This window comes from Sceloporus undulatus, chromosome 1 (assembly GCF_019175285.1).
Source record: "Sceloporus undulatus isolate JIND9_A2432 ecotype Alabama chromosome 1, SceUnd_v1.1, whole genome shotgun sequence".
Lineage (NCBI taxonomy): Eukaryota > Metazoa > Chordata > Lepidosauria > Squamata > Phrynosomatidae > Sceloporus > Sceloporus undulatus.
This window is the reverse complement of record NC_056522.1, coordinates 65,513,798-65,538,895: the sequence shown is the minus strand read 5'-3', so window position 1 is coordinate 65,538,895 and position 25,098 is coordinate 65,513,798. Positions and strand designations below refer to the sequence as shown.

The window sequence follows — 25,098 nt, the reverse complement described above, 5'->3', positions numbered from 1 at the left end:
TATACCAAACGCAATACCTCAAGGGTTCTACTGCAAGGTTATTCCAAAGCACCATTCCACCAGGACCTTTAAATACATTTTAAAAAGCTGAAATAATGGAATCAGCTATGCTACAGCAATGTCCAGTAAGACTGATTTTAGAAAGAGAGATAGACACACATACACACAAAAACACACACATACATACATTTAAGGGAAGGCAATCAGACCTGCCTGTAGCTTCACTTTCTCTGACCAAGGAGGCAGCTTTGCTGATCCCACTGGTATACAATTGTCTTCTCCCCTGCTACAGAGCGAGCAAATCTGCTGCATGGAAGGGATGGAACTTCAAAGTTGCTAAGGTTTTGCCTAACATGTTGTGGACCTTGTGTGAACCAGTAACTTGTATTTCCCTCCAGTTCTTCTACAACAGAGATTTTGAGATAATTATTTGTGGGAAATTAAATTAAAACTTATTCAAAGTCTTGGTTTTGGTTCAGTTTAATTCACTGGTTGACTGGGCATTGTAACATGCTATATTACTCAGATCTGCTTTGTTGTGGTACACTTATGTCAGTAGGGGTCTCAATAAAAGATCCAAATGATATTTTTTTTATTGACTTCTGCAGGTTTCTTTATGAATTATCCCTAATTCCCAACTTCTCAGAACGAGTCTTTTGTATCCTGTTCCAATCAACATTTTCTGAAAGCATTTCTTCCATACATAGCAAACTTGAATTGTTGCAGAAACTGTGTGAGGTACGTTCTGGACCATCTGATGTGAGAGCTAGATTTGCTGATATTTAATCTTTCTTGTTCAACGATACTCATATTTCAAAAGTTTTATTTACTTTAAACACTCATTAAATGTGAAGAATAGCAGTCCTGCTGAATGGAACATTTTATGATTGTGCTTCAAGATCAAAGCAAGTCTTACAATTTGGCTTTCAGTGCTGAAATATAACATCACAAGTCTGTAGCCAATGCACATCAACCTTTTGAGAATAATGTACCTTCTTCTTGTGCCAAAGCAAAATCTTCTTTCTTTGTAGTAGACATTGCCTGCCATTTAGTAATTTCCAAACAAACATTATTTACCTTTTTCTGTTATGGGTGTCTTAATTTGGGCCAGTAATTTTTTTGACATAATTAGTAATAATTAGTAATCCTATGATATTGAAATAAGTTAAGTAACAATAGCAAAACATGCCTTAAAGAAATCACATCTTAACAATTCTTTAACTTTTGGTTTGGCAAATAACAGTCATATGGGGGGGGGGGAGAATTGAAAAGATTTTTATAAAATCTGTGTGGTCATTTTGCAAGGAGAACTACATCAAACATCTCAAACTGTTCTCTTGAAATGAGACCTTTATGACTCTGGTTGTGTGGTGAGGAAACTCTAGGCTCCATTGACAGTTTGTCTCTAAACATCCTGAAAGGCTTGTTTTTGAGAGGATTTAAAGAATCCCCATTGCCCAACCCTGTGCTTTTGTTCTGTTTTGGCATTTTCATTCTTGTTTGCAGTCTGATCTGCTGCTGCTCTGGATCCATTTTCTCCCACACAGGAGATTCTTCCTTATTGACTATATGATCACAGCCAATCAGAATGCTGTGAATGAATATTATCCTACTTACCATAGTACTACATACCCGATTCAGTCTGACTATATAACAATGTCACTGAATCCCTTGCATGATCCTCTTTCTGAATTGTGGCAGAACAGGAACATTTTTCATAAAAGTTTTTCCCTGCAAAAGCCTCCCACCCACCCCACAATATTTTGCTGGGTATTCTCTGTTGTGTGAAGAATGGTATTGTGTGAAGATATAACTTTCTTCTGAGGCAAATGGGTCTTTCCCGTGCAGGGTTGCAAGATAAGAAATAGTAGTGTTCACAATGTGGAGTTGAAGGCTTTCATGGCCAGCATCCATAGTTTTTTGTGGGTTTTTCGGGCTATGTGGCCATGTTCTAGAAGAGTTTCTTCTTGACATTTTGCCAGCATCTGTGGCTGGCATCTTCAGAGAATGCTTGCCTGGAAAGGACTTGGGTATGTATATACTGTGTGACTCTGGGAAGGCAGGAGTGATTTGCATGTGTATGTTCTGTTGCTAATGGCAGGCCTCAGGGTGGGAGGGCATGCAAAGAAGGATTAGTGTCTGCTTGATTGGTGCTCATTGTCTGGTGGGAAACCCCTGACCCTTTCCAGGCAAACATTCTCTGAAGATGCCAGCCACAGATGCTGGTGAAACGTCAGGAAGAAACTCTTCTAGAACATGGCCACATAGCCCGAAATACCACAAAAACTATAGTAGTGCTCACATTTCCTACCCTTACATCCTTGCACCATGGGGAGTACTCACTTTAACTCACTTTTGAAATGTTATATCTCTGTCTATTATCTGTCTATCTCCTATTTATCTATCATTTTATTAAGATATTTATGCCCTATCCTATATCACAGAATTTTGGCGGAGCATACAAGTAAAATTGATTTAAACAGTTTAAACCAAACTTAAAACAATAAAAATAATGGAAACAGACTAAAATATATATTGCAAAATGTAACATGTTAAAACAGATTTAAAAGGTTAAAACATTTTAGAACTATGTGCATGGATATTTTGGAATGAACCAGAACCCAAAATGCCATGTTTTTACATTGCGCTGAAATAAAGCCAGCATCAGTGGCATTTGAACCACCGGGGAGGGTATATCACAGCTTCACTTATAAAGGCCCTATCCCAAATTCCACCCAATGTATTGATCCCACTAGTGGGAGTCAAAGGAGGGTCCTTTCAGCAAACCTCAATCCTTAGGCCGATGTTCCTTCAAGTATCAAGGGCCCAAGCTATTCAGGGCTTTCATGCATCATAAGAATCTTGAACTCAGACTGGAAGCATACTGGCAGTGGGTAGGTTCTTTTAAGACCTGTGTTTCATGGAATCCATATGGTATTCTGGTCAGCAGTCTAGCTGTTGTTTTACCCAAGCTGCAGCTTCTCCATCATCTTCCAGGAGAGTCTGATGTAGAATGCTTATAACAGTCTATTCAGGAAGTTGCTAGTGTTCAGACTGTTGTGACTAAGTTATTCCTGTTCACAGGATCTGCGAGACCAGTCAAAGCTAGCCCCAACCATTCTATGCCGCACAATCCACCTGGGTCACCAGTGACAAAGATGAATCCAGGGATTCTTCCCAAGTCATGCACCAGTTCCCATTCCTACAGGGAGAGTGCAGCCCCATGAAGAGTAGGCTATTTATCCAGTTCCTGGACAGAGAACCACGAGGCAATAAATCCTCTGCATTACTAGGATTCCATTTCAATTTATTGGCCCTCATCTAGCCTATTACAGCACCCAGACACTATTTCAGCTCAACTAACAATCCTAGCTAACTCCAATAATGAAGACTAATAAATCTGAGTGTAATTAGTTTATGAGGGGCACCCCACTGCAAAACACCTAATGACTTCACCCAGAAATTTCATATAGAATTAAATTGCATTGAATATAAGATAGAAGCCTGCAGCACTCCATAACTTAATAACCATGGAACTGGAATCCATGAGTGCCACTCTCTGGAAGTGTTCCTGTTGATAGGAGAAGAACTACTGTAACTTCGACAAAGCAGAATAACAAGATACCATGTTCAGTGGTATCAAAATGTGCTAACTGACCCAGGAGGCTCACCAGGGCAGCACTCTTCTGTTTTTCCTCAAGATTAAGTCATTAGTTAGAGTAACCAATGCCATTTGATACCATAACCTGAAACCAGATTGAAATGATTTCATTCATGCTGTTGAAAGCAGACGTAGTCTTGATTTAATCCTAAGAAGATCAGTGATTTAATGGAAAACAATACAGATCTTCTTTCCCTACTTCTTTCCCTACTAGAGTGGAGAGGTATAGAGTAAAATGATGTGTCATCTTTAATTTCCTCTAATTGTCTCAGGAATTTAGCAAACAATATTCCTAAAATGCAAGGCTTGTGCAATTGTTAATATTTTAACAATAGTTTACTTCTTGTCTTCAATGCATCAAGAAATTTACACCTGAGAGACAGGATGAGATCTGTGGCTTGTCGCATTAAGAGCAATGTATTCATTCTAATTCTGACGGCAAAGGACATATAGCTATCAAAGTATCATTTGTGTAGTTTCATTGTGCCAGATGCCTCTTTGCATTAGGAATGGCTAAGGATGACAGCAGGGCGCAGCCTAACATACAGAAGCTTCTGTGGTGGTGTTTTATGCCAAGTATTTGAGTGCTAGAGCAGTGATACTCAAACGTTTTACCCCTGGGGCCTCCTTTACATTTACATACAGAAATTACATACCTCCCCCCACACACACACACTTGACATAGTATGAATAAAAAAGATGTTGTTTATTTAGTGTGCAAATTTTCATTCACACAATTATGTATATTCATATTTTAACATTTTAATAAGGAAATAACATTGTTTAAATTAGAACAGTTTTATTTAAGTACATTCAAAACATAATTCGTGTACATGTTACACAAAAATTTTTTTTCGAAAAAGAGAGGGAGTAGGGGGGGATTAAAGCCTCCAAGTCTCATATCCCCCTTGAATGACTCTCATACCCCTCCCGGGGGTCCTTCCCCATCATTTGTTAACAGTGTGCTAGAGCATTTTCTCTCTGAGTGATTCATTCTCTCACAGTTGCTGGACCAGGTGCAATGTTTGTTTTTATACTTTTTGCTAATTGTTGTCATTTATTTATTTATTTGAAGTATTTATACCTCACTCTTCAGCCACAAAGGCTCTCAGACCAGCTAACAAATGGTTAGACAGTTCCCTGCCATGAAGCTTACAATCTAAAAAGGCATGACACAAAAGGAAAAGGGAATGGCAGTGGGGAAGAGGTTCAAGTCCAGCAGTTCTTCATTCCCTCTGAGGCCTGTATTATGGCAGGTGGACAGGAAGGAGGATCCTTCTTATTTTGGCTAGGCCTGACTGAGTTGGCCTGCCCCTCTCTCCCTCTGAGATTGAATGATGACAGGTGGACAGGAAAGAAGAAGACTACTTTGTTAGAAATTCCCTTCCAATACTTCCTGCAGCTCTTTGGTTGTGTCTCATCAAGAATGAAGAGTCTACATTAGACATTAGTGCTCTAGCAACTGAAGAAACGTCAAAGAACTGAATATTCTATGGCAAATTTTGACAACAGACCTGTTTTTGCCATGCAATCAAAAGATGTTTTGTTGCAAATCAAGTTGTGACTCAAAGTATTTGCTCTATAAGCCCAGTTAATGCTACCAAAGTCCCAAAGCTCATAGTCTTGATATTACTATTTTTATCCACAAATGCTCTTAGTTAACATTGAAGATGGGTTGTTTTATTTTGCTATGGGATAATCCTTGAATAAACTGTAGAGGCCCTACCATTAGGCAAAGTGTGATGATCACCTCAGGAACAGAAAATTGTAATATTCCACCACCAAAGAGGCCCTCGCCATTACTATCTTGACTCCCTCTATCCCTCAGCTTTCTACCACTCCGATACTACCACTCCAGTACCCTGACTCACTTGTGGTCCTGATCACAAAGCTAGTTATATGCTTCCTATACATCTTTGCCACTGTTGTCCACTTGCCCTTCCTTCTTTATGTAAAGAGATGGAAGCCACTTAAAGCATCCATTACATCAGGGTCAGGCTGTGACATTTTCACACACCAGAGAAATGAAGAGACATGATGGGGGAAGTGAAGTGGTGGAGAGATCATATATGAAGATGATTGTGGCAGTACTCCCACCTCAGATGGAAGGAAAACTTGGGTCAGCACTTTGAACATGACATACAGAGAGAAAAAAAGTTGCAGCAAATTGTTCTGATAATTGTCCACTGTATGTAACTTTAAAAAAAAAGAACGAAATTAACTGTTTTGAAGTGTTGAATATGACGTAAATCTGCATCTTCTTTTCTCAGACACTGAGAAGTGGCTCAGGAGTTATGCGAGTTTTAGGCTTGGTCCTTGCCTTTGGAAATTACATGAATGGAGGAAACAGGACAAGAGGACAGGCAGATGGGTTTGGGTTAGACATACTGCCCAAACTGAAAGATGTCAAGAGCAGTGTAAGTTTAGCTTTCTTTCTTCTTCTTCAGTTACTGCAAAATTTTGCATTGTATTCCATAGTTTACCCCATGCTTATCTTATTAATTAAATGAAAGTTTGAACACATCTGTTACATATATATTACTTAAAGCATGTTTTCATACTCAGAGATAACCAACTGCTGCTTCAGAGGCTCCAGCCTCAGGAGTTTAGAATCAGCAATATGTTTTTGTACAAAGAGTTCTTTAATTTGATATTTAAAAATTGTATTGTTTTGCTTTGCTCTTTTGCTTGTATTGCATTTAGATACTTTTTCCTCTTCCTTTACAAATGCAAATGAACCCATCAATATATATTTTAAAATATTAAAGTCTGAGAAATTCAGGTGCTCTTTTCCACAAGAGAAAAAAAATCATACACATATATGAACAAGACCAGAAGTCATTCTCTTTAGATAACAAATAATAATGGTAGTATACAAATCTGGACTTCTGGTGGTGAATCAGTGAATCTCAATAAAAATGAAGGAAGGTAATCACCTCTATGGATCCACTCGGAAACAGATCTATATCAGACTATTATGATGCCACTGGTCCTATAATCACTGCTTATGAGACCCTGAATGCCAATACCTTGCTGTAACTTTTAGGCCAAAAATAGAGCCTTCTCTGCTTCATGTGTAGAGAGAGCAGAAATTTCTGTTTTGTATTGGGTCCCTGTTCAAAAGTAATGTCCAACATACATTTGTTAGACAGAGCCAAGAATGGGAAGGGCCAATGCAGTTTCCACCTTCCATGAAATATAGGCTTTACGCACTCAAGAGGAATTATTTATGGCATCATCTGATATGATGACTATTACATGTAAGCCAAAATCATACTGGGATGCTGTACTATACTAACATTCCATCATATTAACACTTATCCCTTTTCTGCACTTGTGTGGTGTAGTAAAGACCTGATGAGATTCAAAATCTACTAGAATTTTTGTTCACTCTCAGCTATTACATCTTTGTATGTGTGGAATTCATTCAACTGCACACATGAAGGCAAAGTTGTTGCCCATTTCCTCAGCCCTTCTTTAGTATGCAACTTTAGCTATTATTCTCTCATCAGAGCAGAGTTATACTGCCCTCTTTCTCTTTTAAATATCCTTTACTTTCCAGCTTAATGATTCATTGAATGAATAAAACTAAAAACAGGAACAACTTTAGCTAATATCAGATATATGGATGTATATAAACATCATACTTTAATTTTGCTTCTACACAGGACAACAGCAGAAGTCTTCTGTCATACATTGTCTCCTATTATTTGCGAAATTTTGATGAGGTAAGACTATAAAGTTCACTATTTTATTAGTTTTATTAATTGGAAAGGTTTCTTTCTGTCATTTAAAATGATTCCCTCATCTGGATTAAATCCAGCATTCTGCTAGCAGATGTGTGCTAGAGCAGTGGGACTTTCCACTTTCTCCTTCCTCCAAAAGTCCTACTGTGATATCTGAAAATATGCCTCAGAGGGTTTTCCAAGCCACCAGAGCACATTTTGAAGGTACACAAGCAACCATGACGGAGGAAAGGGGACCCCATTAACAGAATAACACCATGGGATTCAAGCAATTTAAGCAATAGCTTAGTTTGACCAGTTTCTTCTAACATGTTAAATGTGCTTTTGAAGTGAAACAAACAAACAAACAAACCCAGTTAGCTAAAACCTTCTTGAAGGCTAAATTTAGGTTTCTTCTCAAAAGCACCAGTAATCAAGAGCTGTCAGAACAAGCCTTTGAAGTGCTATTGAAGCGCCATGTATTTGTGCATGCAATTTGATGTATTTATTGATTTGTGACATTCATATGCTGCTCCATAACCAGTTCTCTGTGTGACTTGTACCAAAAATATCAATATATCATCCAACTGTAAGGGTACAAATATAGTATAAAATTCAGCAAATGAGAAGAAGTCACCAAAAAAATACAAAAATTCATAAGCAGAAGATCATTAAGGTATGTAAAATTCATAAAGAATATTTTATAAGCCTGCGAGTTTTTTAAGAGTTTGCTGAAAGGAATATAGAATGGGTGCTAGGCAACAGTCTCTGAAGGAACTTTGTGCTAGAAAGGCCTCCCCTGGTAGTTACCCATTAGACGTCACTTGGCAAAGACATGGCAAAAGCTTACCAAAGATTACCTCAGTGTCTGGGTGGGAATAAATGACCCTTCATGTCGCCTGGCATCAAGCTGTTGGATACTTTAAGGGTAGAAATCAGAATTTGTACCTGAAAATTGACTGAAAGCCAATCAAGATGACAGAAGTCAGATACGAATAAATCATTCAGTCTTATTTGACAATCTTGACAACCTATTTTTGTCTAATCAAAATTCTCAGAGTATTTTCAGAGATAGTGCTTTATATAAAACATAAAAAAAGAATACTACCAAAATGAATAGCTGTAGCAAGGTTATTTGTGTCCTCATAAAATTGTAATTGGCTTATTAGCCTCAGCTGGTAAAAAATACTGGAAACTACATACATGTTTTGCAGCAATGTTGGATGAATAGGTACCCCACAATTTTGATTTTAAACTTTTCTGGAGCGATGCACCTTTTTTAGAGGAGGCTGAATGTAAGTCAGTTGTACAAATAATCCATCCAAGCACAGTATCTGTATCTTGGCTGGACAGAATCTCATTGTATTTGGCTTCATACAGTCCTGGCTTGGCTCTATTGGATTTGATAAAAGCAAGAGTAGAAGTTGGGTGTTGTCAGTATGTTGGTGACACCTCACCCCAAAGTCATATAGGAATGACTTCACATGGCAGTTTCATGAAGCTAATAAATAATATACGTATGGAATGTAAGTCTGTGCGACCACAAAGCATAACTTCCAAAGAATTGAGCAGTTCTCACACACACTTAGTGGAATTGGCCATCCAAGTAAGAAGAGAACCCCACAGCAGGACCCCCAGTGCTAAACTGCACTTGAAAGGTCTAAGACAGTAAAAAAAATCATGGTTTCCCTTTTTCCCCTCAGAGGTCAGCAAATATGACAACCAAAACTAATCCTAGTTGTGAAACAGAGGAAGCCCTAGCTGAAATATATCTGGAAGTCTATTAACCACAACTAGTAGTATCCTCAGACACAACTGTTTTGTGAATCTGATACAATAAAACGTGAAAGAAAGAAGAAATGCCTTATTCTCCTGGGAGGCCTATATGTGTCGTACTAGAACAAACATTCCATGTCATATTTGTTCATCAGTCAGTTGCATCCAGATGTTGTTAGACTGCTACTTCCAGCAATCATCATAATTTACCATGAGTAGGAGTGGTTGGAGTTGCAGTCCAACAGTGTTTGGAGGGTCACCCCTTGTTCTCTGTTGTTATACATAACTGTACAGACATAAACCTGGGTTATGACACTAGTGACCATGTTTAGTTGAGACACAGATATTGGGTTCAATTTTTAATGCAACAAGATAATATTTCCTGACCTCCTGTGCCTCAGTTGGAAGCATACAGCTATCTCCCTCATCTGAAGACTTCAGCCACATAACTATTGCCATTTTGAATGTAATTCAAAGGTTGGCTCTTCTTTTCCATCAACATGTAGTAAGCCACTGGTGATTTCATGGCTAATTTGCCTGTATTATTATACCTCTATGCACAGTAAAATGTTGTTGTAGAGAAGCAATAGCAATAGCAAGTACAGTTCTATACCACTTATCAGTGCACTTAAGTACTCACTAAATAGTTTACAATATGTAAGCTAATTGCCCTGAACAAGCTGTACCATTATATTGTTTTGATATTGCATTTGACTTAATGACTCATTGAGTAGGCTATTTAGTTTTTAATCTCAGTTTCTTTTAACATATTGCACATGTTTATTTTATGCTTTGCCAGGATGCTGGAAAAGAGCAATGCATCTTTCCTCTTCCAGAACCACAAGACCTTTTTCAAGCTTCTCAGTTAAAATTTGAAGAGTTTCAGAAGGATCTCCGGAAACTTAAAAAAAGACTTGCGAGGTATGGAGCTTTTCGATATTCACTGTTACCTTCATTTGAGATGCACCCAGAGAAATGTCTCCTGGCTGGTTCCAGCATTTACTAACAGCTCTAAATATATGATATCCAGTAAGTGGAATGTTAAGTCATAGACATAAATAGGAAATAATGAGTTACATGAAACATCCAAAACTGGGGAGATTATCACATGGGGAAAAGGAGGGGAATGAAGTGGATCACTCTTGTTCTTATTGCATGGTTGTGCAAAGATTATCATACAACATCTCACTTATTGTATCATTATCCCATTCTTATGACATCCTTATATCACAATCACACAAAGATTATCAGACAATGTCATGCTTATCCTGTCCTCCCATCAGTGAAGTGGGATGGCCCTGTCAGTTTGTATTAATGGAAACTCCCGTTAATATGAAGTGACAGAGCCATTCCACTTCACCGATGGGAGAAGGATGGGATAAGCACAACATGATAAGGACAGGAGTGCTCCACTTCACTCTCTCTTTTCCCCCATGTGATAATCTCCTGGGTGATTATAGAACAACTTTGCAAAGAGGAGACAGTTGTACTTTACACAGTAAACTGCATAAAAACCTCATATTCAAGACTTCTAAAATATAGTATATGGAATTTGTCTTGAGCAACAAAGTGGGATGAAGGGGAACAATTCTTAGGAATTTGATATGTGCCATGTTGTAGGGAAATAATTCTTCTCTAAGTGATATCATGACCATAGAATCATAGAATCTTAGAAGTGGAAGGAAGCACAAGGGCCATCTAGCCCAACTCAGTGTCCAACTCTGTGCCCAGAAGCACCCTCTGAACCATCATCCAACCTCTGTTTAAAGACCTCCAAATATGGGTAGGTTGTTGGGTAGGATCAAGTCCAAGACAGCTGATCCCTTTGTTGCTTCTTCTGCCTTTTGTACAGTGAAATAAATTGTACAAAAAAATAAGTAATGAATTTGGACCTTACAGTCTTGGCAGAGTGTGACTTCTAACAAATATTAGAGTGGGTGAAGTCTCCCATTACTACTATATTCTTCCTTTTTAATATTTAGTAATTTCCTAGGAATGCATCATCCAAAGCGTCAGTCTGGCTGAGAGGCTATAGTAGATACCCACAATGACATCACTGTTATTTCTCTCCCCTTTAATTTTTACTGAAAAGCTATCAACCTCTTTCCCATGCTGTACATCATGGATTTACTTACAGGTGTACACATCCTTGATATATATGCTACTCCTCTTCCATTCCTTTTTGTCTATTTCTTTGGAATAGAATATCCCCTTTTATTACTACATTCCAGTCATGAGAGTCATGTCAGTAGGCTTCAGTGATGCCTATTAAATCATATTTGCCTTGTTGTGGCAAGAGTTCAAGTTCATCTTGGTTATTTCCCATGCTCTGTGCCTTAGTGTAGAGACAGAGCTCTAAGACCCTGGGTCATTGTTCCAATCTGATTCCTTTTTTTCTGCCTACCATTGCGCTCTTATAGTATTGGCTCAGTTTTCTCTGTATCATTAAGGCCATTGTCCTCAGTACTTATTGTCCCCTTGTTCTCTGAAATACCATGTCCCTCCCTCATGTTTAAAGGCCTCCTGACCACCTTTGTGAAACTAATAGCAAATACATTCTTTACAACTGCTGTGAAGTGTAACCTATGTCCTGCCAGTGGTCCTTCTTCAAGAATGCATAGACCATGGTGCAAAAAGCCAAATATTTCTCAATGGCACCATCCATGGAGTCAGTTGTTCACTTCTTGTACTTTCCTCACTCCATCTGGGCTACATCCTTCAACAGGAAGGAGTGATGTAATAACAACCTTGTCCTGAGATTTTTTAGCTTCCTCCCTAGTACCTAATAGTCCCTTGCAATGTGTTGAAGGTTATATCTTGCAGTACCACTTATTTTAACATGGAACAAAGGTGGAATAGTCAGTCTCTCTACTTTTAGTCGGTCTCTCTTTTCAGTCTCTCTATTACATCATGTATCTTTGCACCTGTGAGACAGCAAACCTCACAAGATATCTTATCAGGCCCACACATCACTGCTTCTGTTCCTATCAGCAGGGAATAATAATAATAATGATGATGATGATAATAATAATAATAATAATAATAATAATAATAATATAATAAAAGCTTTATTTATATATCGCTTTTCCAACATGATCAAAGCGGTTCACATCATATCACATCATATCAAATATATCACAAGTACAAAAAGAATAAAACAATTGTTAAAAACATCATATAAACAATCTTAAATATCTTAATTGCAGGCCAGACATCTAAGGTAACTTCTGTGGGGGGGTATTTTTCTTTAAAAAGAGTCAGTAGGGTATGCTAAATGGAAGAGATGAGTTTTCAAGAGTTTCTTAAACACATCCAACGTGGGACTAAGTCTAATCTCTTCCGGAAGTTTGTTCCAACATTTCGGAGCTACCGCTGAAAACGTTCTTTGGTGAGGTGTTTCCAGTCTCACCTTGGGGTACTCAAGTGTATACTTCCCCGATGTTCTGAGAGTGCGAGGCGGATTGTGTAGGGAGAGGCGTTCCGTCAAGTAACTCGGGCCCAAGCCATGTAGGGCTTTATAGGTAATGACCAACACTTTGTATTGAGCCCGGAAGCTAATTGGCAGCCAGTGGAGAGATTTTACAACAGGTGTTATATGGTCCGACCTTGAAGTTCCGGCGACCAATCTGGCTGCAGCATTTTGGACTAATTGAAGCTTCCGAACCTGGTACAAAGGTAGCCCCATGTAGAGCGCATTGCAGAAATCTAAGCGAGAGGTTACCAGTGCGTGTACAATTGTTTCAAGGTCCTTTCAGTCCAGACAGGGGCGCAGCTGGCGTATCAGCCAAAGCTGATACCAAGCACTCTTGGCCATCACATCCACTTGAGATAACTGCAGAGATGAATCCAAGAGTACTCCCAAACTGCGAACTTTGTCCTTTAGGGGAAGTGTGACCCCGTCCAGGACTGGATGGCAAATTTCCCTGTCCGGACTTGGGGTGCTTATCACTAGTACCTCTGTTTTCTCCAGATTCAGCCTGAGTTTGTTTTTCCTCATCCAGCCCATTACTGACTCCAGGCAGGCATCCAGAGAAGAGGTGCCATCCTTAGTCACTGTAACAGTCGGAGACATGGAGAGATAGATCTGGGTGTCATCAGCGTACTGATAACACTGTGCTCCATGGTTCCGGATGATCTCTCCCAGCGGCTTCATGTAAATGTTAAACAGCATGGGGGACAGAATGGCGCCTTGAGGGACTCCAGATGTCAGCTCTCTTCTACGAGAGCAACTGTCCCCCAGCCTCACCATCTGGAACCTTCCTGAGAGGTAGGAACGGAACCACTGCAAAGCAGAGCCTCCGATACCCAACTCTCTCAGGTGTTCCAGAAGGATACCATGGTCGATGGTATCCAAAGCCGCTAAGATGTCCAAGAGCACCAGCAGGGTCACACGCCCCTGTTGATGCCCAGACAGAGATCATTGACTAAGGCAACCATGGCAGTCTCAACTCCGTATCCCGCCCGGAAGCCAGTTTGAAATGGATCCAGATAATTGGTTTCATCCAAGATAGCTTGGAATTAGAAGGCAACCGCTCTCTCAATCACCTTGCCCAAAAAATGGTAAAAGGGAGACCGGACTGTAGTTGCTCATCTGCAGGGGATCTAGGGAGGGTTTCTTCAAAAGTGGTTTTACTATAGCCTGTTTTAAGGCAGATGGAAATATTCCCTCCCGAAGGGATGTATTAATTATGAGCTGTAATGAAGATGTTATTATATCCCCTCCCTGGACGGTCAACCAGGATGAGCAAGGGTCAAGAGAGCAGGTCGTCCTTCTCACACAACCAAGGAGCTTGTCCACTTCATCGGTACTCACAAACTCAAAACGATCCAGAATAACCTTATTTCTAGAGTCACTGGACACCTCTTCTCGTGATTCTATCAAAGGACCAGCGTCAAGATCAGTCCTTATCTGAGAGATTTTATCGGCAAAAAAGTAATTGAAAGCATCGCAGCAGGCTGTAGTTGGTTCTAATAAAGGGTTCAGGGTGGCTGGCAGTTGTGTTGGTCTGCCCCCGACAGCTCTGCTGGACGAGACTCTGCTGATGCAATCCGTGCAGCACAGAATGAATTCTTTGCTGCATCGATTGCCACTCCGTAGGAACGTAACATGTTCACATGGAATGTCTTGTCAGATATGCGCTGATGTTTCTGCCAGTAGCGCTCTTGTCATTGCACTGCCTGCTTCATCTTGTGTAGATCTTTAGTGTACCAGGGTCTTCTATTTGAAGCGGGCTGGCAAGGACGCTCGGGAGCGATACTGTCTATTGCCCCGGTAAGGTTCTTATCCCAGTAATTAACCAGGGTTTCGACAGGGTCGCCATCGTTCCCAAACATAGAACCTTCTAGGGCTTCTTGGAAACTTTTGGGTTTCATCAGCCTTCGAGGGCAGACCATTCTAATAGGTCCTCCACCCCCAAGGGGTTTTTGGATTATGGCCTTCAGTCCTACCTCGACCAGAAAATGGTCTGTCCATGACAAGGGGGAGATCACACTTACTTCCGCCCACGGATGTTCTTGGTCCATACTGAAAACCACATCGAGTGCATTCCCAGCACAATGTGTAGGACCCGAGACCAGTTGGGACAGGCCCATGGCTGTCATGTAATCCATGAACTGCTGAGCCGCATCTGTTAGATCTGATGAGCTGGCCTCAAAGGGGATGTTGAAGTCCCCCAGGACGAGAAGCCTGGGGGACTCCAACACCAGCTCTGAGACCAGCTGTGTCAGCTCGGCCAGGGAGTCTGTTAGGCCACGGGATGGACGGTAGACCAACAGAATCCCCAGACTGTCCTTGGCCTTTAGGGTCAGGTGAATGCACTCGATGTGTCTCAGTTTCGGGACCGGGTTCCTGGTCCACATCTCTCTTCTTTCTCTTGGAACAGACAGTAATTCATTCATCTATAGAACCTTCCAAAATCACCTTCATGTTATATGGATCTAATTCCTTGAAAAAAGCAACAAACAATTTTAGCACTGGCAGAAAGTCCTGAAAAGCTTCACAGTTTGTGAAGACTATCCACAGCTTGGGACTTCTGTTCAAAATTTGTTTGTGATGGTTTTTGTGCAGAAAACAAAAGTTTCTGCACCAATGTCACATGAGAATTTTAATAAATAGTACTATTTTCTATGGAGAATACTACCTTCTTGTCTCATAAGAAAATTCTATAAAGCTTACAATTTTAGTATAGCATCACTAGAAGAACAATAATTGTATTTACTGTGCAGAAGATGCTGTTTCCTGCAGAAAAAAGTTTACAAAGAATAAGTCCCAGACTAATTCAACATTTTTTTCAACAACTTTTGAATATATTTTTCATTTATAGTCACACAGAAAGTCTGTTTATCTTAAAAATTTCTCATGGGTAGCATAGCATAATATTTGAGAAAACAAAGCTACATGCAAAATTTGAACAGGTCTCTAATGGAGAATGTCAAAGCATTCTGTGAATGAACTTGAAAGGTCATTAGGCTGCAGTTATACTCATCCTTCCCTAGAAGTAAATTCCATTGAAATTGTTTATTTATTTATTTTATGGTATTTATACCCCGCCCTTCAGCCCTAAAGGCTATCAGAGAGGCTTACAATATTATTTTTAATTAGACGGTTCCCTGGTGGCAATGACGAGTGAGCAGGTTTGCTAATACAGTAGCCCCTCCCAATTCATGGAGAATCTGTTCCAGACCCCCCCCCCCATGGCGACTAGCAAATATTCGAGTCCCATTGAAAATAATTGTCCATGAGGCACCATTTTTTCCCTCCCGCAAAGAGCGAGACCGTGGACTCCAAGTCCACAAAAGGGAGGGACAACTATAGTACTATTGTTTTTGTGGGTTTTTCTGGCTATGTGGCCATGTTCTATAAGAGTTTATTCCTGACATTTCACCAGCATCTGATGCTGGCATCTTCTCTTGAAAGCAGCAGAACAGTTTTAAACTATCTCATCATGTGTGAATAGGATTCAGCAGAAATTCCTGGAATTCTGAAAAACTGTTATAGAACATTGGTTAAGGATCAGTGGCTCTTTATACAAATCACATTTCTGTCACAAGTACATAAGGTAGTCTTGGGTAGGCCATTAGGGCATTGTCTTATATTGAGGAAGATCACTGGTCCATCTAGCTCAGTGTTGGTGATCTGTGTCTGGGAGCATCTCTCTAGTTCTAGCCCTACTTGAGAACTCCCTGATTATCTAATAGCCATGTGATAACTGGGGTGGCATAGTAGCCATCATTATTGTGCCCCAATGCCCCCCCCCCTGCAGTATGGAAATAATAATCCTGCTCTGCTTTAATAGGTGTGATACAAATGTGTGAGATCATTATACAGCGCACCCGCATCATACGCGGGTGCGCTTTACGCGGCTTGAGCATATGCGCTCAAGCCGTGTGGCACGCGCGGGGTGGAAGGGCGGGGCGTCCCATTCAATTGAATGGGCGCGTGCGCGCGTTGCACCCCACGCGCCGCCGTGCACGAGCCCTATTGTTTCCAATGGGGCTTGAGCATAGGCGGAAATCGCCTTACGCGGAGGGATCCGGAACAGATCCCCGCGTAAGGCGAGGACCCACTGTATATGGAAAATGACAATACCGTGCGCCCTCGCCTTATGCGGGGGATCCGTTCCGGATCCCTCCGCGTAAGGCGAATTCCGCCTATGCTCGAACCCCATTGGAAACAATGGGGCTCATGTGTGGCGGCGTGGCGGCACGGCTGCGCACAGGGCGCAACGGGCGCATGCGCCCATTCAATTGAATGGGACGCGCTGCCCCTTCCACCCCGTGCGCGCCCCGCGGCTTGAGCGCGTATGCTCAAGGCCGCGTATGGTGCGCCCACGTATGGCGTGGGCGCACTGTACAATAGTGCTACATGATTACTAAGTATTACTTCTATGGCTCATCATGTTGTAGTTGAAAAGTAAGTTTAGCATCTTGGCTGAATATTGAAATCTTTGATATTGGCCCTTCCCTAATATACCATTTCTGCCCTTTTCTTAGCCTTTTAAATATCTGAACATTGCAGTAATTTTTTCCGCTCCATCCCTCTGAAGATGGTGCATGTCCATTCTCTTTACTGCAACCATGCTGATGGATCTAATGATCATCATGGTATTCTGAAACATTCCTGCCTTTTCTTTATGTCATTTGGGATCAGACTGAAAACACATTTAAAATTTTCAGAAGATATTTAAGAATGTATTTTAAACCAGGGTTTAAATGATCTTGTATAATAATCATAAAGAGATTATCAAACTGTGTCCATCCACCAGAAAACTGGACGCTGCTGGACAGAATAGGTTCCTCCTGTGCCATGTGTTCCATATAATGGTTTGGAGTTTTGAAAGATCCTCCCTCCCTCCCAACCAACGTGAAGTATGTGAAGAGAAGAAATGGAAGACACGTTGTACAAGTAAAAATCCTCTGATGAGATGTTAGCTATCACTCACTGAGGCTATATGTGTTAAAGAACAGATTTGATATATTTTCTGATATTCATAGCAGATACATAATGCCTGATTGTATTCATTTTTTTGTGTAAAAAGCTGAATTGTGACATTGACATCTTACAAAAATGAAGTACATTGCACTGGCATTAAAAAAAACATGACACCAGTACTGATAATAGTGGGAAGACTGCAATGCCCAGAGCAGAGAAAAGTTTCCATCCCATTTTGTGTTGCAACTTTCTGTGAAACACTGTAATACTTCCTTAGTAACCAACCTATTTACATGCTAAGAACAGAAGCCAACATGAAGCCAGTCCAGTGTCCTTCCCATGGTTTTAATTATAGTATAATAATCATAATAAAATAATTACAATATAATGCATTTTCAAGCCAATAAAGACAATTTAACAGCCCCCTCCCCAATGTATTAAATGCAATAGCAGTGCTTGTGATAGTCCTGAGACACTGTGACAGTTATACAATATCATTCTGTGATGTCATGGTTCAACTTGAAAGGGAAAGCAACTGGGGAAAAAATAGTCTCTTCTTACATTAAAAAAAAAAAACCCTAAGGTCCAAAACACACTGCAGAAATAATCCAGTTTGAGACCACTTTAACTACCCTGGCTCTGTGCTAGGGAATCCTGTGAATTTTAGCTTATTATGGCACCAGAGCTCTCTCACAGAGAAAGCCAACTGCCTCACAAAACTACACTTCCCAGAATTCTCTAGCAGTGAGCCAGAACAATTAAAGTAGTTTCAAACTGGATTATTTCTGCAGTGTGTTTTGGATCTCAGTTTCCAAAGTTTGCTATTTCAGAATAAAATTACTGATAGCACAATTTAACTAATAATAATTTTTTACTGCTGGTTTTATAGATTTGTTTAATAATCACTTTTCCAAATGTTGATAAATGATTTAACACTCCTTATACATCATTTTAAAATTAAATTTATAACCTTTTAACCCCAAAAGGCATTCAAGACTCTCAGTAAACCTTCCTTAGATTCTCAATGCAAATTTACAGTACGTGATTATTGGTCTCCAATTCTGTTTCTGCAGTCACCACACTAAAACAGAAAACAGAGAGAGGACAGCTATTGGGGAAGACTGTGAACACATATTGGTTTCAAGTGTAGTATTCCTGCATAACATATAAAAGCTTGTATTAGGATTTAGAGACACTTAGGGAACATTCTTTGAGACTAAATTCAAATCCACCCTGTCATTAATTTCTAAATGAAATTTTCTGTCAAATAAAACTAAGAAGCATTTGTTACTTTCATGAGAATTTTCTACCTATTAATTAATTAAACTATTTATATCTTACTCTATATCACAAGATCTCAGGGTGGTGTGCAAGTGAAGCAATATAAACAGTTAAAAGAATTAAAAAAATATTAGTGGTACTTGCACTGGTAATCTCTCATTTAGATTTCTGCAGTGCGCTCTACATGGGGCTACCTTTGTACCAAGTTCGGAAGCTTCAGCTGGTTCAAAATACAGCAGCTAGATTGGTCACCAGAGCATCTAGGTCTGACCATATAACACCAATATTAAAATCTCTTCACTGGCTGCCGATTAGCTTCCGGACCCAAGTTACTTGAGGGAACACCTCTCCCTACACAATCCGCTCTGCACTCTCAGAACATCTGGGAAGAAATCATTAGACTACGTAAAAACCAGGTTAACAACAACTTCCCACAGAGCATTTTCTGTCATGGCCCCCAGTTATGGAACTGTTTTCCAGATGAGATCCGCCTATGACCACCTTAGATGCCTTCAAGAAAGCACTTAAGATTGATCTCTTCCAGTGAGCCTATCCATCAAACCTATTGTAAAATATCTCAGCTCTGTTAATACTTCATGTTTTTATGAAGAGTTAATTAATTGTATTGTATCGATGACAATGCTATTGTTTTATTGTATGTAGCTGATATGTTTTTACTGTTGAAATATTTTGATTGCTGTAATCCCACCTTGATATGCAGGGAGAGGTGGGAAATAGAAATAAAATTTATTATTATTATTATTATTATTATTATTATTATTATTACACACTAGCGTTTGCTAATGTCGAGGGGTGAGAAAAGTGTCACACGTATGAAATGTAAAAAAAACAACAATGATCCAGTCGTTAAAGCAAACATCACTATAACTTTTCGCTGTTCATTTTGCTCAGCTGCCACCAATTCCTCCTTCCCTCATTTTAAAGCATTATGTGGTTGACCATTAATCTGTTATGTACCAGACATGCTAATAAACAGAGAATCCGAGACAGCTAAGGATTTTATTAATATATCTACTGGTTTGGCTCCATCAGTTGCCCCTCGATTTCACAGCTCTCCAGGATTCAGTTTAGCCTTTCTCAGTTCAGTGACATATAGTTTGTTAAGCAACCTGATCCGCTTTTGATCTCTTTTGACTGTCAGCAAACCTCCTTGATGCAGTCATGTCAAGTTCTAACTTTCAGTAACTTTGTCATTCTACACTCCAAATGTTAGCACTTGCTGCAAGCCTTTAAAGCAATTTTCCCTCTTAAAGAGCATCCGGCAGATAGATTCATGGAAACAGCACAGAAAGATTTAAGTTTAAATGCTTTCTGTCATTCTGCACTGTTTTGGCGCACATATCCTTGTGCGTTCATACATGCACACATTACACCATCTTCAAATTATTGCTGTAATGTCTTCACTTTCAACAGATTTCAATTTATTTTAGGATTTTAACTTTGCAAACATACAAGTTTAATAAGAAGTGCATGTAAGGTGGCAGCTTTAGTCCAGCTACTTTCAGGCATTCTTAAATGTTAGTCCTGATGAGGTGCTGGAGAAGGTGCCAATAAGACAAACAGATGGGTCCTCAAAGTATCTCTGGAAGCCAGGTTGATTAAACTGAAACTGTCATATTTTGGCCACGTCATGAGAATGCTTGACTCATTAGAAATGACAATAATGCTAGGAAAGATGGAGCATATAGAAGAGAGAGAGGAAGACCACATGCTAGACAGATACTACACTGAATTAGAGAGGTCAGGGTCTTAAAGATATCTCATCCACAAGGTTGTCATGAGTGTGGGCCAACTAAAGGGCAGTTAGCAACAAACAAACATTGTCATTCTACTCTTGGTGCTTTAGAAGAGCCTAAATAGATTATTTTGCACCCAGTTACTGCCCTTCTTTCTTTCATTGTGTTCATATAGGATACTGTTCTCTGAGAACTCTTATTTTATTAGATATTGGAAACTGTCAGGGTGTGAGAAAAACTATGTGTGTGTGTACCCAATGGCTATATCTGATGATAGCCCTTTTGCGTTTTGCTAGTTTTATGACTCATGGATCTCGGTTAAAGAAAGGGGTGTGCCCCAACATTTGATTGTCCTAATGCATAATTTGTACTCAGGATAAAAGGTTACTGTTAGGACAAAATGCAATTGGCAAAGGAGGGGGGGGGTTCAGGCATTTTATCAGCCTATTTGTTTAATTTGTACACTGAACATATCATACATAAAGCAGAATTAGACTTGGAGGAGGAAAGTGTGGAAACTGAGGAAAGAACATTAACAAGACTAGAACTTTGAAGGGCAACTATGGTATGAAAAAAACTAGAGAAGACCATGAAGTGTAAATCTGTGTCAGTGAATATTAAAGTCAGGATTGTCCATGGCATTGTATTTCCCATTTCAGTGTATGGTTGTGAAAGTTGGACAGCGAGGAAAACTGATAGGAAGAAATCAAATCAAGCCTGACTTCTCCCTAGAAGACAAAATGACTGACCTGAGGCTGGTTACTTTGGCCATATCCTGAGAAGACATGACTAACTAGAAAAGACAATAATGCATTTGAAACTGGCTCCAGCCTCCTGAGCTGGACCCAGGATGCAAGATGGAGGCGGGGATTATTGTACACTAAATCGCTGCTGAACTGCTGGTTGCTATCACCTGGGTCCTAGCCACGTTCTGCCAGCAATTTTTAGAAGTCAGAAAGCTTTCCAGCTTCTAAAAAGAGCTCACGGTTCCCGACTGAGACCTGGCTGGGATCCAGGCTACTGGTGACTGGCAGTTTGGTGGTGATTTAGTGCACAATAATCCCCACCTACATCCCACATTAAAATGCTGAACAATAAGGTCCTTAGTAAAGTAGAAGAAAGTAGAAAAAGAGGATGGCTGCATTCCAGATGGATAGACTCAATCCAGGAAGCTACAGCCCTGAGTCTGCAAGACCTGAGCAGGGCTGTTGATGATAGGATGACTTGAATCACATCTCATTCATAGGGCTGCCATAGGTCAAAGCCAACTTGACAGCAGTTAACAATAGCAAGAAATATAGTTTACATATGTATAAGAAGAAAGCATCAGTTTATAAGAGCCAGTATGTTACAGTAGTTTGAGGATTGGACTAGGAGATCAGGGTTCAAATTCCATACGGTCATGTTAAGCCACTGGGTAACTTTGGGCAAGTCACACTTTCTCAGCCTCAAAAGAAGGCAAAGGCAAAGGCAAATCATCTATGAACAAATCTTGCAAAGAAACCTTATCAGAGTTTAGCCTTAGAGTAGCCATAAGTCAGAAATAATTTGAACTAGACATAACAACAGAAAAGATAGTTTACAGTCTTGCTTGGAAGAATAAATGTATGTATAAAAAGCTGTGCACTTCAATCATTGGAGATTATCATACTGAGGGTAAGGATGGGAGCAAAGTGGATTGCTCTTGTCCTTATCCCATCCCATTTATGCAATCGGGGCAAAGATGATTAATTGGGGAAGAAGATGAAGTGGCTTAAAAGGCACTGTATATACTGTAGTTGTCCCAAAATTAAACACTTAAACGTGTTGATTTTACTCCTGTTTGACCACTTTTACCAATTGCTTTAAAGGACATCTGTGTGTGTGTGTGTGGGGGGGGGTGAATGGAATTATTATAGTGGATTGGTGTGGTATCAGATGAAATGCACACTGAAGAAACATAAAGATATCTTACTGGATCTGTATAGCTGTATTTTGACTGGCTCAGAACTAACCCAGGTCAGCACCACCTACAAGAGATAATGCAGGACTGTTGTCAGGATCCCTCCTGTTACTTTTTGTGTCCCGATGACTCCAGTTCACTTTGACATAGGCTGTGGAATTGACTTGTAACAGTATTCTAAGTCTAGGATCACAGAGAATAACAATCTGCATTTCATGTAGACGGCTCATTTTTTATTCCAGTTAAAGTATGATTCCAGTTAATGTAATAGGACTATTGAACCCATCATGACTGCCAGTTGGTAGCCTCTTAGCATTGCCACCTAGAACTCTGCTAGAACTACTTGGTCATGAGTGTTGCACCCATATATTTCAGTAGCCTCTGCATACATTGCTGAAAGGGTTAAATGACTGAAACATTGCAGCATGCAGACTCCTAAACCTAAACCATATGGGAAATAAAGCCAGGATTTCAGTCAATCTGTGAGTCATGTTTTACTATCCTTAAAATTCCAAACAAGGAGCTGTCTGTACAAGCTTTTGAAGCTCCAACAGTCCTTACCAAAGACCTAACAATACCAAATAAATAAATAAAAGAAAATTGAGAGGTCTTTCTCTTTTGATGGGAAAGTGTGTCATTCAGATAAATCTGGCTTCATTTCTTTGCATTAAATTCTATGCTCCCTTTAAAGTCACTGACGGCAAGTATTTCTATATGATTTTGAGGTAATTTGATAAGATGGGAGTTATCTCTTTCAAGAAATATTTAGAAAATCGCATTGCTAATAGTTTTCTAAAAATCAATGGGGAGAGGGTCTTACAAAGTATTAAATGTGAGCAGGATTCAGTTTTCCTCTTTCTTTAATAACATAGCAGATTCCTAAAATTTAAAGGAACAAATTTTGATATAGAATATATGTGGAAATATTCAAAGATATAGCCATGTCAGTCTGTAGAATCAGTATGCAGAGAGATCTTGTAGCACCTTTGAGACTAACTGGAAGAAGTTGGCAGCATGAGCTTTCCTAGATATAAGCCTACTTCCTCAGATCTATGTAGTGGAGTGGAAACCAGGGACAGAAATACATATGCCATTGCTATGTGAGAATGTCAGTTCAAATTCAAAATCCTTTGTGTATGGAAATGAAGTAGCAAGTCCAGTTTTAACATTGAACAAAGACATTGTGAACTGGCAAATGGGTATAGAAATGAAGAGGCAAGACTAGTTTGCCAATGGAAACTAGCCTGTACATGAAGAGAATAGTTGAGTGTAGGATGCCCCCCTTACGATGGGGTCAGATAATGTTGAAATGTGTATAGTTAGTAAGGAAGCCATTATCCCTGTTCAATCCATTTGAATTAACATATTCACATATCAAAGGCATATATATGTCTGCCCCTGGTTTCCACTCCACTGTATGCATCTGAGGAAGGAGACTGAAGTCTACGAAAGCTCATGCTGCCAACTTGTTTATTTCAGTTAATCTCAAAGGTGCCACAAGATCTCTCTGCATACTGATTCTATAGACATACATGGCTATATCTTTGAATGCAGCTCTGTGTGCGAGCTTCCCCCCCCCCCGTTTTTTCATTGGTGCTGAGAAAGTACATCAGTTTTGCTAGTAGAGACAACAGAAGTTAGAGACCACATGGGCTATCAAAACAAGTTTGTGTTAAATTGGAGCTCCTGCATTTGCTGTGAAATTGACTTAACATAGCATTTGTTTAGGCACTGAGCCTATAAACACTTGGATGTATTTTTAACTTTGTAACCATGAATGGTCTCATTGATGTCAAGAACATTCACATGGTACTGTAGTTAAGCATGTTTACAAGTGTGTGTGATCTAAGCCTCAGCAAATTACTGTAGCTGAGTATCTCATGCCACAAAGTTTAGAAACATCATTTGTGCTCTATGATTTGCATAAGTTGTGTGTGTTTTGAAAGCCTATCCTTCTGAGACAGATGGTGTATTTGTATGTTAGTTTCCTACCAACAAATTAATAGTTATTTCAGTTAACTTTTCACAAATTGTTCAGCTATTACCCAACCAATGTGGTATAATAGTTTGAATGTTGGACTATCACTGTGGAGACCAAGGATCAAATCCCAACTCAGCCATGAAAACCCACTGAATAAACTTGGGCAAGTTATACTCTCTCAGCCTCTCTCTCTTTGTGTCTGAAGGCAAACCTTCTCTGAACAAATCTTGTCAAGAACAACCTGTAATAGGCTCACTTTACTGTCACTGTAAGGCAGAAATTACTTGGATGCACGCAACAACAGCAACAGCAAGGTCCTGCCCATCAGTTTGACCCCACTGCTGCCAGTGGAATGCAACCTATTTTGTTTTAACTAGGAATTCTGAGTAGTCTGTTTAATGTTAATTCCTTTAGATACATTTATGAAATACTGCATTTTCAAAATTATATCCTTGTTCATTTTATGATTGTAGAAAATTAAAACATGTACTGTACAGTAAATAGCTAGTATACATTCTTTTGAAGAATTTTGTTTTTAAAAAGC

The 25,098-nt window shown here is 39.7% G+C and overlaps 1 protein-coding gene across 1 annotated transcript in view; it reads left to right on the top strand.

Annotated features, from left to right (window-relative positions):
* FMN2 (formin 2) overlaps nt 1-25,098 on the top strand; it is a 241,492-nt gene that overhangs the window by 164,979 nt on the left and 51,415 nt on the right. Inside the window, 5 exon segments of the mRNA XM_042445525.1 lie at nt 609-738; nt 5,932-6,078; nt 7,330-7,389; nt 9,962-10,078; nt 20,632-20,635. Of these exon segments, the coding sequence (XP_042301459.1) occupies nt 609-738; nt 5,932-6,078; nt 7,330-7,389; nt 9,962-10,078; nt 20,632-20,635 (458 nt within the window).